Source organism: Bombus fervidus, chromosome 5 (genome assembly GCF_041682495.2).
Source record: "Bombus fervidus isolate BK054 chromosome 5, iyBomFerv1, whole genome shotgun sequence".
Taxonomy (NCBI): Eukaryota; Metazoa; Arthropoda; class Insecta; order Hymenoptera; family Apidae; genus Bombus; species Bombus fervidus.
The window spans coordinates 16,737,765-16,756,074 of record NC_091521.1 but is presented as its reverse complement, the minus strand read 5'-3'; the positions used below and the strand labels follow the sequence as shown (position 1 = coordinate 16,756,074).

The following is an 18,310-nucleotide window of genomic DNA, read 5'->3' as shown; positions in this document are numbered from 1 at the left end:
TGAAAGTTGAGGAATGCTTGATGGATTATAAGCAGGATGATAAGTACTTGGTGAAAGAGATTTGAAGAAATTCGGTTTGTTTGCTATGTTTTTCGCGAACGAACACGAAAAAGATATTTAGCTGGGTGGATTATTCCTGGGAATCCTTTAGAACGCATATTTTTTACACAGAAGAGAAGAATTCTTCTGTTTATTTTAAAGCGAAAGGAAATTACAATTACGTTTTAAATTGTTCAAAGTAACGTAAATGCTAATTATCATAGTAAACGTGGAGAGTATGTATGATCATTTGTTATCCTATTATCACGTATCGTTCTATTCATAAAATTTCATTTTATTTTATATATTTTATATTGTTAGAGGTGTGTTTCAACGTCGTAAACATAATTAAAAACTTTTTTAATTTACTACATTCCCATTCCTAACTTTCTTTAACCATTCTACGTATAATAACTTCGCATTTTTTTCTTAAAATAATACGATTTTCCAAGCTCTAAAAGAAATCGTTCAAAATTAAGATTTACGAATTTCTATTATTCAACCGGCAAAGTCGAGTTCCTTATGACACGATATTTTGCAATGCTTATTAACAGATAAAATTTACAACGGCAATTATTCTCCTTTCTCGGCGGTAGTTCTATAATTTAAGGAAAGTCGTTCAACCTGCACGTGTACACGCGTAAATACCTCGCGGCGAATGCAATATCGCGCGACTTTAAGGAACAATATCGGGGTTAAATATTGAAGCATCTGTGTGCCACCTGTGGCGCACATATTCAAGTACGTATTTCCTATAATCGGTTGCTTCACCTGCCCGATATCCAATGCTCGAGAACAGCGTTCACGATAAGTTGCCTCGAGAATCGTGAAATTTATGCGTGCAAATTCGAACGTCGCGGAACAGCAAGCTGTTGAGAGAATAAAAATGGTTCTCCAAAAATCTGTTCTAACGCCGTTTAATGGAACACGATGGAAATAATACTTCAGATATTATAACAGAGAAACTATTATCTTAAATCATCTATTCCAGTTTCATCACTCCATAAAAGATTTTTTATTGGATATTTTTTATCTCCTGTTTTATCAGTATATTCGATACATTTAAGCTGCTTCTCTTAATCGAACTGCGACAGATCCTTTTTCAATATGTTCGATAGATTCAAGAATTTAATATTCCATGTACATGAACTTTTAGGAAAGGGTATTTGCTCTTTTTATAGCCTTATCGATTCTTAAATTTCCTTGGTAACCTCAAATTGATGTTCGATTATTTGATAAAGATAAGAAGACGAAGTTTATTAAATTTTTACAAAATACAGTCCCGAGGAAATAGTAGTCTAGCCACGGTCATACATTCTCAATACCATCTAACCGAATTATGTAGCGATTAAATTAAAATACGTTTGTTAATACGTTAATCACGTGCCTGTTGAAGAATAAGGCAAAGAAATAACTGTTTGGAATGTAAATTCATCTTTCGAGGAATCGTCCTATTGAGAGGAAGGAAAATAAACGTGAGCCATCGAACGAGAAGACGAGGATATAGAACCCGATGGAATCGATGCGCTGACATCGGTCTCGTTATCGAACTTTTCTTCGATATCTGACCGAATGTTCCGCTCGAGTATCTCTCATCGGACGTGTGTATGCCACCTAATGCGATCGAGCGTGTTTGGCGAACGAATTTATAAATTGACAGGTATAAGCTTCGTCGAACGAACGAGAGAACGAAGAAAAATAAAATCGCGTGCGAAAGAGAGAAATCGAGTTACATATTATATCGATCGCGAGAACTGTAATCCTCTGTGGAAGATTCATGAAATCGAATTGCGTTTTAAGCATAATAGCGGTTTAGTACTGACTAATAGCGTCCGATCGATCATTTTGAGGTTAATCGATCGGTTGCTATTAATCGGATATAGTTTGAAGTTATGGTTGATTTAATTGATACTAATATCCGCATTTCGTTGGCCATTGCGTACACTTGTGGCTCAGATAATTATTAATGCTACCGAAGTTTATTAGATTCAACGTTGGCAGCTTTTAAGCCTGTAAAGCGAAATTTCAATCGACGCGAATTTTCTTTTAATATTACACGCCGTAATAAAATACTAAAATAACACTAAAATATTTTATTTCAATTGGTTCACTTTATACACCGTATAACGGTACCCGATTCTTTTTGTTTCAATTTCGGCTGAGTTTCGATCAGGAGAAAGACTTTTAACGTTTTTGGAGAATCTTTACATTTGCTTGAAATTTATTATGAAATTTGTTAACGACAGTTAACGACTTTCGAAATTTGGAAATAATTTGGAAAAGATATTCTGCTGTGAACAGAATAGAAGTTGCATAGAAGTTGTGTTCGCTTCTCTTTAAGTGTAAATTTAATCGAACGATTCGCTGCACTCTGTGGATTTGGGTTAGCTGAATTTTGTATTTAACGTCAGCGAAAATCTATCCGTCGTTGATCTTTTGCGCAAAATAACACGAATGTCAGAATATGCTGCATTGTAATAAAATTACAATCGATGTTATATAATAGAACGAATTATCTCAACCATGCTACGAAAATAAACAAATTCGATGTATTGCAAGGTATCCAAGTGAAATCGGGGCATGAATTATTAATGAATCATTTTATCTACGTGGCATATACTGTACTGGTTCTTGAATACAATTTAACCCACGACCATGTTAAATAACGATTTTACATTTATCTTAGATTACTCGAAATTTTTCTAGTCATGCTCGTTAAATTCTTCATTAAATACTTTTCAATTGCTGCTGTTCTCAAATTTACAAATTTACCAATTTCTACCTTAAATATTTGAGAATATACATACATATATCTAAATAATTCGCAACAAATAACCACCAATGGAATGTAAAAATAATGTATATTGGATCATGCATATATAATGTATTTATAAAAGTTTTCTGTTCTAAATATACTTTTGTGAACCACTGTATCTATGTATATACCTTCTGTGGAATTTATATATAAAAGCACACACTTGTATTAATTCGTAATCGAAACACGACGACGCGAATAGCGTAAGTACAGAGATAGCCTTTTTAATAGAATCCTCTGCAGGTTCGTTCGAATTTAATGCGCCATGTATATTTGATGACTCTATATCAGCGGGAATCCGCTTCAAATGTGATTCATTCGTAAATGGAACGTGATTTGTCGTGGTGATACGAGCAGATGCGCTTTAAAGTCGAAATTCTCAGATCACTTTCTAATTTATTTCATGAAACGACGATAACCATTAAGCTCCGCAACTCGAATCTAACATCCACGGGTGTAAATTTTCCAAAATTGACTGGCTAGACGGCTTTTTCGTAACATATTTGTAACGTACTAATTATATCTTTAGGAACAATGAAATCGTAATTGGAGTTTCTGAAACGTTCCATTAATTTTTCATTGAAGAATCGATATTTGGAATATCGATATCTGCAAGTTTTAATAAATTGGCGAACTAGAGAACTTTATATGAATTTTATATCCGTGCATGATAGTTATTTTAAATTAGACAATAATATATGCCTGTTACCGGCTGTCGAATAAACTGAACGAACCCCTGAAAACTTTCAATTGAATCGTCTCTCCTTTTTCATATATATTTCCCACTACGTTCTATCTTTTTTATATTTTTCCAAATACAGTTAAAAAAAAAAAAAAGAAAAAAATGTGCATCTAAGAAGCGTGAAAAATTAATTTTTCCATTTTTTTCTAAAAGATATTGGGAAGTGCTTTGAATCATACGAAAATTACTTTTATTAAATATATGATATTTGGAAGAAATTATTAAGATTTGAAGCTATTAATTAAGGATTAATTAAGCTATTAATTATGTATTTGAAGATATGACATTGCATATGTGTACCAATGTAATAATAATATATAATAATTTTATTATATAAGGATGAAGATTTTATCCGCGTGTAATGATGTTCGATTCGATTCTACCTGTTAATATTAATTAATGATCGCTACATTGCCGAAATTAGACGAGGCGAGTCAATATTAAAGCCGTTTAATTCAATATACGTTTCCGGTGTACTGCTTCAGCGAAATGATCATCCTTAATTAAATTCGCTGTTGAAACATTGATTAGAAGTATTATCATTATCATCAAGGTATTCCGTTTGGCAATATAATACCAAAATTATCATTGTTACTTTCGATTCCATTTGTTTCATAATCGTTTTATCGGCTCGTGAAGTCCGTGCTCTTTAAAATTGCATGCAAGCGATATTGAAAAGTCATACGTTTCGTCTATTATCTGATTTTAAAATTAGATTGATAATAACCAGAATGTTGCTTTAAATACTTGAAAAATTGAGCGAAGAATACATCTGTTATTCTGTGTTAACACAAAGAATCTTTGGCTTCGAATTATTTCGATATTTATTATTAACCACAAACTTGAAACGCATCGGTATAAATAAAGATCACTTTCTATCTTTTACAGGAGAACAACTGTAAAATTCGATACACTGTTAACTAATATTATTGTTTTTTATTTGTTGCACCTTTTTAACGATTAAATATATTTTTTTTATTATTCACGTATTGCTGAATATTATCAAAATATTAATTGCCAAAAAATTGATTATTCCATTGGTATCGTACAGAACTTCTTGGATTTACTTCCCGTTTTCGAAAGGTAAGATATTTTTGCACATAACAGGCCATTCTTCTTTTCAACAAAAATTGCAAGTCATATAAATCCATTGAGGACGAAACAATGAAATAAGAGGTAAAATATGTAACATCACTGAAAAACGGAAAAATTCAAACCATCGAGTGATATCAAAATCGCGAACTCGACGAATCTAAACTTCGTCTCAAGTCGTGTCATATTTCTTTTCAGACGTTGTACAAATAAAACTGGAAGCATAACCAAATAAACCAGCCAACCAAAGAAGAAAAAAGAACCAAATAAAGAATTTCCACGATTATAAATTCGTTAATTGGAACATTAAAAATAAAAATACTCGAACGTTCTACCAAGTGTCATCATGAATATGCAAGTTCCATCGGGAAGTTCTTGCCTTCCTTAGAAACTTCGTTCTGAAAATCGTCTCGTTTTACCTCTTCCTTCCTATCCCCAAACCTTACGGTACCCGCATTCGAAGCTGTCAAGTGTTAGAGGGTCGACGACCCACTGTCTGACGTCCATCGGTTCTCTTATTAAAGTTATGCTTTTCGAAATTTCTTGCCGCGAAATCGTCGTCCTGGACAGGATTTGCCAGGAAGTTGGTCAGCTTTTCGGCCTGTCTCGTCCAATTCAATTAACTCGTTCGGTACGAAAGCAAGTTTTGCAGCCCCGTAAAACGTTTTGACACTTGAAACTCCTCTGGCCTGCTTGTAGTTCGAACATGTATTTTGGCTATTTCTGGGGATACCAAAAGAAGAAGTAGACGGATGTTTTTTAAAGCTCGACATATCGTAGAATATCACAGTGTATCCTAGAATTTTATGCGTTTCGGCGATTTTCTATCAGTTTTTCATGATTAGAATTTTCGTGATATTTCTTTCGATTTTTTTTTTTTTTTACAGAAAAATATTGAATTTTACAGTCCCACCGCTTCAGTGAATGTTCGTCGCTGAATACACATTCGATGTTTTCACAACCGTCAATAATAGGCGAATCAATTATTTATATCGTTGAATTCTCGCAGATGAGATGGACAAAGTTTTAGATGCACAGTCTTGTTGAAGATACGTAATGTTAATCAAAATATGATGCATCGAATTTGCTATATCTCGATCACAGTAAAGCGAGGTTGGTTACAATTGCACGAAAGAATCTTGAAATGCTCGTTATCGACAACTTTTTAGTCCATCTTTCTGAATGTTTCGATATTCGAAATATTTGTATCAACGACACGTTGCCTGTTCTCTCAACTTGGTTCGCACAATATTTCCGAGAGTCGTATTTAATGCCAAATTACCATAAGAACCTGTGACGTCTACGCGACGAGATTCTAAAAGCTGAAGAATAACCGTGATACAACTGATACAGTTCGTGCAGCGAAGCTAGTGGTCTCGAGAAGACAAAATTTTCGGAGCTATACGAGTCTTATCGTTAGTGTCTAGCGATCGAAAACAGACCACAGTTATCGTTGCGCTTCTCAAAAGACAGACAATGGTCAGAGGCGGCCTTTTTGCCGCTCTATGGTAATTTCAGGATGGATAGAACGCGCTGCGAGAGACAGACCAACCTCTGCGATATCGGAAACTGCACGCCGCTTGGAAATATTTTGCCAGGGATTATTTACATTTCAAACTAGAGGGGCCGGCTCCGATGGGAAATAATCCTTTTTTTTTTTTTTGTTTTTTGTTTTTTTATCTTTTTATCGTTCGTCAGGCCACGAGATGAAGGATTGCGGAGGTATTTCATTGAGGTTTGATCGCGATGCACGTGCGCCTACGACGAGTCGATGGAAACTTGTAGGTTTTGTTCCATGTACACGTCTGTTCGTGACTATCAGAACATCTAGAGAAAAACGAGGTAAACCTGACAAATTATTAAACCTCGTTTGAAATATTAGCCTGTAAGGGTCTCGTACGTGTCTTTTACAGCAGAACAATTTAAAAATCCATTTTACCCATCAACTTTATATTACCGCAATTTCTCTCGTTTTATATGATCTGAGAATTAATCGTGTGTATTTTGAAAGGAAATTGGACAATCAACAAAAATGGGTTTCTCGTGAATTTCTCGTACGAAATTCTTCGTGCGAAATCCTGATTGATGCAGGATGTTCGATTCGAAAATAGGAGATCAAAGAAAATTGCGATTGTGGTTCCATAACAATCAACGATTGATCAACTATGACGTTTTGCGCGAGGACAACAGGATTTCTCGATGCTTATGAATAGGTTTGTATCGTGCACGGGCGTCTTATCTCTTTTTCTCGCGAGATTTTCGAAGAAGAATTTTCCTTCGGTAAAGAAACTTCCTTCTGCTTATCTTCTTCTTTTTCTCCTATATTCTGTTTAGTTTGAACATGCCGTAATTGCAACGGAATTAATCATACATGATTTACTCGCGGAGATTTTTTCTTTTTCGCGAGCCGCACAAATTTACCTAAGTGAAACTCGAGTAAATCTAAATTTACGAAAGCGAAGCGAAACTCATTAGAACTCCTCCTAAACTTGCCTCCCATTAACCCCACGATTACCAAGATGAAACACACGACATATATTTACTAAAATAGTCTCGAATCTTTCTTAATTAGAGAACAGATAACGAACCAACCGAATACTTCTATTATATCCACACACGAATATATTTTCTGCAAATATTTCATAGAAATACGCGGGATATTCTAAGGACAATAGAAATTGATCAAATTCTGACAAGAAATATGTACATTTACATTATAAGCAGTTGAGAAGTACTTGTAAAAACGTATAAAAAAATTATTAACATTTCCTAGTTCCTTTTTTAAAATAATCATTCATTAATTGATCATACAATATAACATTATCGATTTCAAAATAAACAGCACGTATTTCACGCGAATTGTGAAAAGAAAATGCTTCTGCATACTTGTAAGCGATGTAAAATGAAGCAAAAACTAAAGAGAGAAACGAAAGCAATTGTCAAGAATCCAGAAGAAGACATAGTTTTGCGACATATTCACGGATAAGTCGGCCAGTAAAATAGCAGATAATCGTTAGAACGGGGAAGGTACCGTGGCAGGGGGTTGCAACCCTCGAGTGGTCACAAAATTGGCACGCATCGCTCGTTTAACCATGAAAATTGAAGATTTCCAGGCACGATAACATCGTATCCCGATCGCTCGACTAAAGGGCAATTACCGGCCGCGTAAGTCGACCGAAGAGATTTCAGATATTCGCGTGGGATATCCCTTAACGGCGGCCATTATAGGATCGTTAGAAAATTATCTATTAAGCGTCAACGAGAAGAAAGTTGCAGCGTTTTCATCAACCAATTACGAACGATGAATCTCAATTTCCCGACCGGCGATTTTATAGGTGTATTAGGTGTTAAGTATTCGACCTGGAGGGTCTCCATAAAATTGTTATGGGCTTTTCGTCAGAGTTCCGCTGAGAGCTGAATTTTTGCCGATCGTAAAATTGCGGTCACCAAAGTCGATCGCCATTTCTAATAATCTCCGGTTCTCGTTATTTTTATGGAATTTCTATCCTGGATTATTCTAGCTCGGAATTTTAATACTTTCTTCGTGACGTTCAGCAATTTCGGTTTTCTAATTGAGTGTGTAATTGACACGCTTTATAGGATTATTGCTTGAGCTCGTAGATGTCCGGCAAATTATTCTAAAATAGTCATAGTTTATTAAAACGATGTGCGCAATTTTTAACACACTTTCTACTATTCTTCATATTTAGTCAACGAATCAACTGGAATTTTAAAATCAGACAACTTTCTCGAAAATGTAGAACGAAAACGTCACTCACCGCTCAGGTAGAATTGGCTGCTGCTGTTGTATAAATTCGTCACGATTGGCTTGATGTTATCGAAGGTCAAGGTCTTCAGCGAATTATCCCTCAAGTCCAGCACGTACACTCCCGGTGCACCGGCCAGGAAATCCGGTTCCAGGGTGACCAACTTGTTATCACTGAGCTTCAACTTCTTCAAATTCCTCATTCCGTCCAACGCCTTCTCCGAAATATACTCAATCTCATTTTGATCGAGGTCCAGCTGTCTTAACGAGGGCATCTCGATGAACGTTCTATCGCCAATCATGGCGATCAAATTGTTACGCATGTCCAGCTTGAGCAGACTTCTCAAACCGTGGAAACTGTCCGCGGTGATGACTTTGATCTGATTGTCGACCAGCTGCAGTTCTTCTAAAGTAGTCAGATGCTTGAACGCCTTGTCGTGCAACGTGCTGATGTTGTTCCCGTTCAGGGAGAGTATCTTTAGCGACGGTAGATTGACGAACGTGTCTCTGGAAATTGAACGAGCAGAATTAACAACTTTCTAAAATAATCAATTCGAAAAGTCCTAAATGATCAATTCGTTGCTATGTAAATTACCCGAACGGGTAATTTCAACATTTTGACTGGGTCTGGAATGAAGCGGCCATCGTATCTCTTGGGTTAAACGAAGATGACAAGACGTGCTGCGAGAATGATGGAAGAGACAGAGGTTCCGGGAAGAAGTTGCACGAGGAGGATGCTTTATGACCGTGTTAATGGTGCCGCGCAAGACGAACGACATACTTGGTGTATCGAATCGATGTCGGAGCTTCGACGTTGATAGGAATGCATTCCTTAAGGAGCAGTTATTCTGTTTCAAGAAGGACGAGGTTGCTGACTTTTGACGATTGTTCTTTTGGAATTGCTGCTGTGGTTCGGTTCGAACGATTGCGAGTGGTTTGTTGCGAGGAACTTGGAACATTTTAATGTTTAATATTTTTTATTTTTAACTTAATTTTAATAGGGCAATTCGGAGAATCGATGTGATAGAAGTGCCGAGGGAAATAACAGGAGAAAGAATTCTGTAAAATAGTAGGGCAAGTGGTAGAAGAGATACAATAGCGAATATTGTTCCAGATACTGGATAGAATAAAGCAGAAAGCATTTTTCAAAGCTTATAAGTTCCAGAAAGAATATTACACGGAAGAATAATCTATTTTTTGAAATAACGACTTTAGAATAGTAATTGTATTTATTCATAAATAAGGTATATGAATTATTTTTATATCATGAAGTATGTTCTTACGAAGTTTCATAGATAGATAAAAGAAGTGAATCACGTTGAAATTTTGTACGGGCACGTCGCGATTTCTAAAATATTTATCAATAAGAACTACTATGCTTTTTATCGAAATATATAAATTGTATCTTTAACGGGAGTGATATTGAACGTAAAGAAAGAATATACGTAATGCTCCTACAGGAATATAAATCTATTACTACAGCTATTCGGTCCATATCTTTCCTTGAAGCAGCAGTAAAGTCACGAATGCTTCATGTATCGGCACATAAAACGCGATCCTCATTATTAAGCATCTCGTAAACTATTACGTATAGAACCATACTCGATACGGGTCAAACGTCTCCATTCTACAAAATTCGCTCGATAAATATACAGAAAAATCGTAGAAATTTTTCAGTCGTTCCTTCGAAAATAAAAATATAATCACATCGTAATTTCCAATTCCTATTTTACCTCACATCGATCCTGAGAAAATTTAAAACCTACGGATTATTTATTTCTACGCTCTTTATCAGCTTATAAAATTCAAGTAGATTTACATAAATTCGTTCCTCCCCTTTATATATAAAAATACAATAACACGGTGATGTTTAACCCCTGGTTTATCTCAGGTCCATCTTAAGAAGGCTAAAAAGTAATCTGAAATCAATTTAAAACACGTCACTCATCGCGAGATAAAAAATCAATCAACTTAAGTACTTCTAAAACACTCTCGAGACACTTCCAACGATTAATCCAACCCTTCGATCAATTAAACCCGCATATTCTCCGCTTCGGTACCTTTCAACCCTTCGGAATATTCTCGAGAAATCTACACAGAGGCAGGATACTCCCCCATCGAGCAATCTTTTGTCGCCTATCCGCGTTTACTCTAAGCGACCGCGTTTAGACGAAAGTCGAGCGATCGAGATTCCCCGCCTTATTGTTCGCGTTTCTATCGCGTGACTGCATTCATATCGAGCGTCAACGATTATTTATGATGTTACAGGGCGCGGCGCGATGCAGAGATTGCAAGTACTCGCGCGATCACGCGCGCGACACCCTCAGACTTTTCGTCGATAACGAGCCGCCAGTTGCAACTTTCCACGCCTGATAATGCGTTCGGTATGCACCCCAAGTCGCGTTTTGCACGCCAGATAGGAAATCATAATGCATATACCGTTACGAATGCTGGCAACGTTGTTCGCTTTCTAGATTTCTCATTCGTTTAATCAGAATCTTGAAAGTACGTTAAGTATGACGATATACGGACTTTGACCATCGAATTAAGACTACGTTCGTTTAATTACAGCGTGTATATTCGTCGTTGGTTGTCCAAATATTACAATTTCATTTATTTAAATAATTATCTAGTCTGTTATTAAAAAACATACTTTTTCCAATTGCAATACGTTCCGTAAACACACGCAATATATCACGTAAATTGTCGTTGATTGCTCAAATATGGCGATTTAATTAATTGAACTCGTAATTACTGTAATTTGTTATATCGCAAAATATGTTGGAAAGATTCGATTATGTTGACAATAAAGTTAGGTAGGTAGATTTGAGTAGAATCTGTTTCTAGCGTATTATCCGGTACGTACAAACAGTATTTTGTTTTGCCTTCACATCAGTCATATTTGCGTTCCATTAATTTCATCGGCAAGCTAAACTTGAATTGTTTGATTCAATTGTTTATTAACGATTTCGATAAGTTTGCTCTGATCACGTTAATGTGGTTGGTACACACGAATGGAGCTGTGTTAACCGGTTAACCGGTTAACTGTGTTTTATCGATTAACTCTTAATTGCCAGGTGCACTTTATAAACTCTGTTCACTTTGTCGTGTAAATGCAATTGATCAATTCGCGTGGTACACATTGCTCGACTTAATCTCTGTTATTAACTTGTCATTAAGTTATTTCATTAAGAACAACTTTAACTTTAATCGAAAGCTATGAGTACAATTTTTAACATGTACTTACGCACATACAAGAGAAAATGCAGTGAGGAGGACTGAAGCGTGTAAGTGAAACAGGTCACGGTTTAGTCAGACATCGTGTTCCTATCTTCTAATAAATATTCTATTTGAAGCTTTGTTCGTTAACTAATCACATGTATTTTATTTTATGAATTTATATCATTTCAAATAATACCTAGTATAATTTGTCTAAATTTATCAAAGAATATATTACCTGCTAATATTTATGCTAATATTTGTTATATCATCTTTCATAACTTAATGTATTTAATTAATGAGCACTGAAAATATCTCTAGCGTTGAATTACGTGTTCTATGTTATAAAATATATCGTATAAAATTTATCTATGAATTAAACGAAGAAAAAGTGAAAAAAGACGAAATACATATTTAATGACTCGTCCTTTGTCACTTTTAATGTATCGTTGTGGAATTAAATACTTCGTAATTCTTCGTCGCTTCCATCATTCTTTAACACTTTACCATACAGCCGCCAAAGGACGAACAAGATAATAATTTAATCTAACAAACTACCACAAGCTTCTATCCGTTCACGACAATCAACTACTTTGTTCGGTTATTCATTTTTACCCCATCAATTACCACGGGAAAAACAAACAATTACAGATGTACGTATATCGCTTTGCTCCATCTTTATAAAGAATTTTGATAGGAAGAAAATATTAGATTCTAATTAGATTATGAATGCGTTAGAAAAATATTAAAAAAATAAAGCAAAGACTTTGTACGAAAGATAGAATGAATACATTGTCGCATATATAAGAGACGTAAGTGACGATGAAAATTACATTAGAAATTGACGAATAAAATATTCCTTAGGACAAGAACTAAAATCAGGCTGGTGGAGCATTTCGATCAATAACGAACAAACTAACAATCTAACGAATCTCTCGAAAATAACGTTTTATAACGTCACTAATGAATAACTAATCAAATTATTCGTATATTTATAGCGTATATTTGATCGCATACTATATGTAGTCAGTAATCGCCTAATCGACAATTAATGAAGCGAACATATCGCGTACAGCGTATTTCGAGACATTCTAACGCGAGGAGTCGATTCGATTTGCTAGAGGAGTCCTCTGATTCTCCGAAACGCGAATTCTCGGCGCATCGCGAAATTCCACGGCAATTTATGCAGTCGGCTCGTAAAACGCTCCCTTCGAGGAAGACATTTTCACTTTACTCGAGCTCAGACTCCGTAATAGAGCGTAATTGAACGAATCAGCCGGAATTACAAAGGGCGAGGAAAGGAGATATTCGAACATCATCGAACGACGTTTACATGTGGTAAATTGCAACCAGCGATTCTTGTTTAACCAATTCAGGTAACTGTTTCGCTAACAGCCGAGTAACCTCGAATTATTAAAGTTATTTCAATTATAGTAACTTTTACTATTTACCACGAATATTTTTGCAAATGTGAACTTTGATAATTATCTAGCCAGAATTATTGAAACTATTTCTTATTAAGTACTATTTCAGTACTATACGTTATCGGTAGACTCTGAATTCTGTTGCACTTATGCACTTAATATTATATTGCACTTAATATGCAAAAATATATAAAATATTCAATGTATAGTATCTCTTGTAATATTTTGTAAACGAAACAAATGACTGTCTGGTGTCTACTATTTTAGTTGTATTCGTAAGAATATGAATTATAAGATAAAGTGGTCTAATTGTCGGTGCTTTCTCAAATAAAAAAAAAAAAAGAGTGTAGCTAATTACTAACATTATTCCTCGGTAGCCGTTTATCTACGATAACTTCGATCATTTATCACAGATATTTTCTCAAATATAAAACTATTAAAATTATTTCTCAATGACTGGCATTCTAAAAAATTCCTACTCGAAACGTGCCAAATATAAACGCGCGAAGAAATTTAAAACAGAGCGTAACAAAATAAAGAGCGATCCTACCTATTGATCTCGGTGATCCGGTTCGAGTTCAAGAAGATCGCAGTTAGATTCTTCAAGTTCTCAAACGCGTGCGTCCTCAACGTCGAAATGGAATTCGTGCTCAAATCGATTTCTGTAATCGTAGGAAGGTTCGAGAACGCGGATTCCTTCAGTTCCTCGATGCTGGCATCTTGGAACGTGATCTTCTGCAAGTTCTTCAGCTGTCTCAGCAGTTGAACCGGTATGTATTCCAATCCGTTTGGCGTTCGAACCACGAACTTTAGCTTCTGTAAGTAGATCTGCGAGGTGAAGTAATTCCACGTTGGATCGTTAATGCTGAACGGGCTCAACACGACGCAAGTGGCTTCCGTGGCGTTTCTTATGGTATTGTTATCGCAGTAACAGTACATAGGAGCCTGTATGCCTTCGATCGCGCAGATGTTCACTTCTTTCGTCTCTTTGGCGACCTTCTTCTTGCCCCGTGACCTCGTCGAGGCTGACAGGCTCGAAGGAAACATCGAGGTCAGAAACAGCAGCTGAAGAAAGATCCAGGATAATTGTTTCATCTTGATCGTCGCTCTACAACGAATCTGGAAGCAGAGAAGTTACTTGTTGGAAATTGTTTCTGGCTGTGATCGATCGATTATGTATGGATTATCGATAGAGATATGGAGGTTGTGCCGCTGGCATATTAACGATAATAGAATTATTAAGCGCTGATGAAATATACAGCGGAAGATACATGGGATGCTTTGTGTTGTCGTTGGACACGGTACACATCGCGCTTTCGGATTAATTACTGCGGATATCGGCGATTGGATTCTGTAAATGGAACGGCGTAAAATGTAGATTCTAGAAATTTGATAGCGCGATTAATCGATTATTGTATCGTAATAGAGTAATCTATGATTGGATCGTTCGTTGGTACGATTTTTATAACAACAGCGAACTGCAATTTCGATCAAATATGGAAACTTTGGGAATTCCTTTGTGAATGGAAACACAGTATATAATTTTCCGTGGCTTGTTTTATTATCGTTGTTGTGATTAATTTTTGTACGGTTATTATATTATACTTTTAGTAGTCATCTATCTCTCCACAATATCTATCTATCCACATAAATTTCTTCCATTCTCGTATGACGATTCGGCCTATTCTTTCGTGCCTTCCTCAAACCACACGTTATCGCCCTAACAGTGAACGCGATCATGCTTCATCGGCCCAGAAAGATCTAGTGGAGAGCCAACGAAACAAAGGGGGAATAGCTTAGGACCGTAGAAAGTGGAAAGAAAAAAGTACAGAAAGGTGGAAGAAGGCTGGGAGCTCGAGGGCGTAAAGGCCGTGAAAAAGGTAAACGAAAGGGAACAGGAAGAGGGAAAGGAAGGCGAGTTCACGGCCGCGTGGACATGTGTGAGAGAACCTTTCACTTGTCGACGCCACGCTTTTTTCTCTCCACTTTCTCCATCGCAAAACGAAGACGACCCGAAAAGGACAGCGGCTCGCGAGAAACTCTTTGAAAAATTATCATTCCGAGCGGAACGCTCGCATAATACCGCGTTTCGTTTGACTTTATTTTTCAAACTGGCGTCCGTCGACGTCCGGCTTCGCCTCGTCTCGCAAGCCACTCCCACGTGGGTGTATTCTCGCGGTCATCTTCGCTTCACGAGCATGAAAAATACTCGCAAGTTCTTTTTCCGTGTCTGGATTTTGTCTTCTGTCTCTTCCTTTGACGACCACGTGTTCTTGTTTTTTACAGGATGCTTCAAAGTGGCGGGATCAAACCGATGGATATACACCGCGTTTCTTATTAGGTTGTCCGAAAAGTTTCAATAATAGACGCACAATGTTTTTTGTTTTATATTAGTTTATTGAATTATGCGCGAACGTAATAATAGTAATATAACGAAATGGATCACAGCTAATTTAATAAAATAATATAAAACGAAAATTGTTGTTCATCTATTTTCTTATGAAACGAAAGAAACTCTTCGGACAACCTAATATAAGAAAGGCTATTCGATTGACGACGAATATTTTCAGACACGAATATTGGGAAATGAAATTGTCAAAGTATTTTGATCCACGAGTAATCGAGTCTTTGGGTAACCTAACAATAAGTATCTTGATCGATAAATAATCGAGTAAATATAGTCATTTATAATCATTTATTTGCTAATTTCAAGCTCTAGTTCCTCTTTCTGATCGAACGATGCATCCAAACACAGAAATAAAAAAGCGCATAATAATCGAAAAATAATAAACTCTGCCCGTTTTTCAGACCAGCAGGAAATTTGTTAGCTCGTAAGGTGCATCGAATATATCGCCTGGGTCAAGCACGGTCGACTTACTGCATCGCGTTTTTATCCACGCCCGTTTTTTTCATTATTCCCGCGACAACGCGGAAAGGGGCGAAGCTCCCACTTGCTCAGCCTCTGTTTGCACCCATCTATTTTATAATTGAAAATTCACGTTGAATACCTGTGGCTCGGTCGCATCCCGCGCAGCGCGAAAATAAAAACATTAACCGTTATGTCGCCATACGTTACACAAGACGGTCCATTAAACAGAATCGTTAAGCCGAGTCTGGTCTCTTTTTCCCAGCTGAGTTTGCGTGCACGAAAAAAGGCGACACTGTTGCACGTTTCCGTCCTCGCGATTACCATTTTACACAGCGTATAAATAATAACGCGTTTAAAAACGCTGCTTCGCGTACAACGAACGATCTCTGCGTTTCATTGCAATCCTTGCATTATGCTTTTTATAGTGTGCCAACCGACTAACTGGACACGTGGCGCACGTTCAAAGCGTTTATGCCAACGAACTATTCATAAACGTCTGAGGATTCAGAGAATACGTATTTTCGTGTCGTGGCTCGCTGTAGAGAAAGGAATAAAGCAGCTGGATGAAAATCCAGCGATCACGAAACCTGTACGGGACCTTTAATTTTTGATCGTGCAATCAGCCGCCGGCTATCGATTTCACGCACACGCTCGTTCTTGCGAGTTCTCCAATTAACACGCGACGCACCAACAATACGGTAGATGGTCGGTTTTTGATTGAACGCTCGAGTTTCCCGAATTAAGCTCGATTCAAACTCGGTACGGTCAAATCGCATCAAGCCAGACATCGGTCAAGAGATTTTCATTTGGATTGATCGAACTGCTTACTACGAATACTCTCATTGGATCACGTGTAAGCGATTTTTGTGTGTAAGATTTGTAGATGAATTTACCTCCGGAATACTATAATCAGATAGTGTGGTAAAAGTTTAATGGTCGTAGGTAATTTGCAAATATTATTTTAAAAATACTGAACCCAATTTCACTTGGATATTATAACAAGTATACCGTATTTTGGATGTTTTATACATTTTTGCACATTATATGCATTCTATGTTGTTATTATTATTATTATTATTACTTAGTCCGTGCCTTTCGGATTTGGACGAGCTTTCGGTTTTACATCTCGTTTATCTATCACGCTTTTTACATTCTATCAGTCTTATGGCGTTATCACCTCATTGCCTCCTCCCGTATATCTATCTAAACTCCTTTCTTTGTTTATCTCCCTTTTCTTATATATCTACCTCCCCCTTTATCCACTCTGTTATATTGCACTCCACTATATATTCTGTCTCTAAAACTGTGGCAACTTTTGGGCTTTTGCCTCCTTGCTGTGCTTCCTTATTGTCGTTCCTCCCCGTCTTGTATTGCCCTACTTTTCTCCATTATTGTTTTCAATGCATTCTATGTATTTCGCAGCTTTAAATTTCGCAGTCCATTTAAAAATAACGTGTCTCGTAAGCATTCTCATAACATATCGTTTATGTAACCTGTTATTTTTATTTTTCCTACTTACATAAGATATTGTACAGGTATATCGTGCCGTGTTTTTATTCGCGTGTAAAATTCTCTTCGAACTTCAATTTTCTATCGTAATACAGATAGCCAGTAAATAAAATGCCATCGATATCGATCAATTTCAAGGAATCTGTGTTACAGACACATGTAGCAATGAGCAAGAAACTCGGAACGAAAAAGTCGAATCGAATACAGTCAACGATCTTCTCCGATATAAGATCGGAGAATCTTTCTGACCGATTAACCTCCGCAACGACTCCCCTAACATAGTTTCAAGGGACACAATTTAAGGATGGAAACTGGTTGCTTCGCCAGCACTTAGGCAAGAAGCGAGAGACCCAGGATTTATCGTCGGCATTACGCGAGAATCTAGGAAAGAGAACGGAGAGTAGACAAGCTCGAAGCAGACGTAGGCGGAGCCGAGCTTTCGAGGTCTTCGAAACAAGTAAAATCCCTCTCTTCCCTTCGCTAACCGGGATACCAATGGAAATCGCAATTGTGCAGACAGCGTGATGCATGAGGGACACTTTCGAGATTTTGTTTACGTTATACCGCGTCTTGGTACTACATTCTCCGTGGTTCATTGAACTGTTGACACTTGAGAGGAGACGATCAATTTTATATCCGTTGAAGTGATCACCAATTCTAAGAAAACTCTACATCTGGTCTTTTTAGTTTTCTCAAGCACCGAAGCCATCGACAGCGTATAGACGATAGACTGGAACGAAGGTAGATCATAGACAGTAGACAGGCGACGATGACTTGGGAGCTTTCGGTCATAGGATAACACTGCTAGCGTAGCTCAAATTATATTTCTACTTGT

The 18,310-nt window shown here is 36.9% G+C and overlaps 1 protein-coding gene across 2 annotated transcripts in view; it reads right to left on the bottom strand.

The window, feature by feature from the left end:
• Con (leucine rich repeat protein connectin) overlaps positions 1-18,310 on the bottom strand; it is a 355,327-nt gene that overhangs the window by 115,281 nt on the left and 221,736 nt on the right. For both annotated transcript variants that reach the window (XM_072003046.1, XM_072003047.1), the window contains 2 exons: positions 13,648-14,216; positions 8,468-8,961 (listed from right to left, as the gene is read on the bottom strand). In XM_072003046.1, coding sequence (XP_071859147.1) covers positions 8,468-8,961; positions 13,648-14,192 — 1,039 coding nt within the window. In that variant the 5' untranslated portion in view covers positions 14,193-14,216. The remainder of the gene's footprint in view (positions 1-8,467; positions 8,962-13,647; positions 14,217-18,310) is intronic.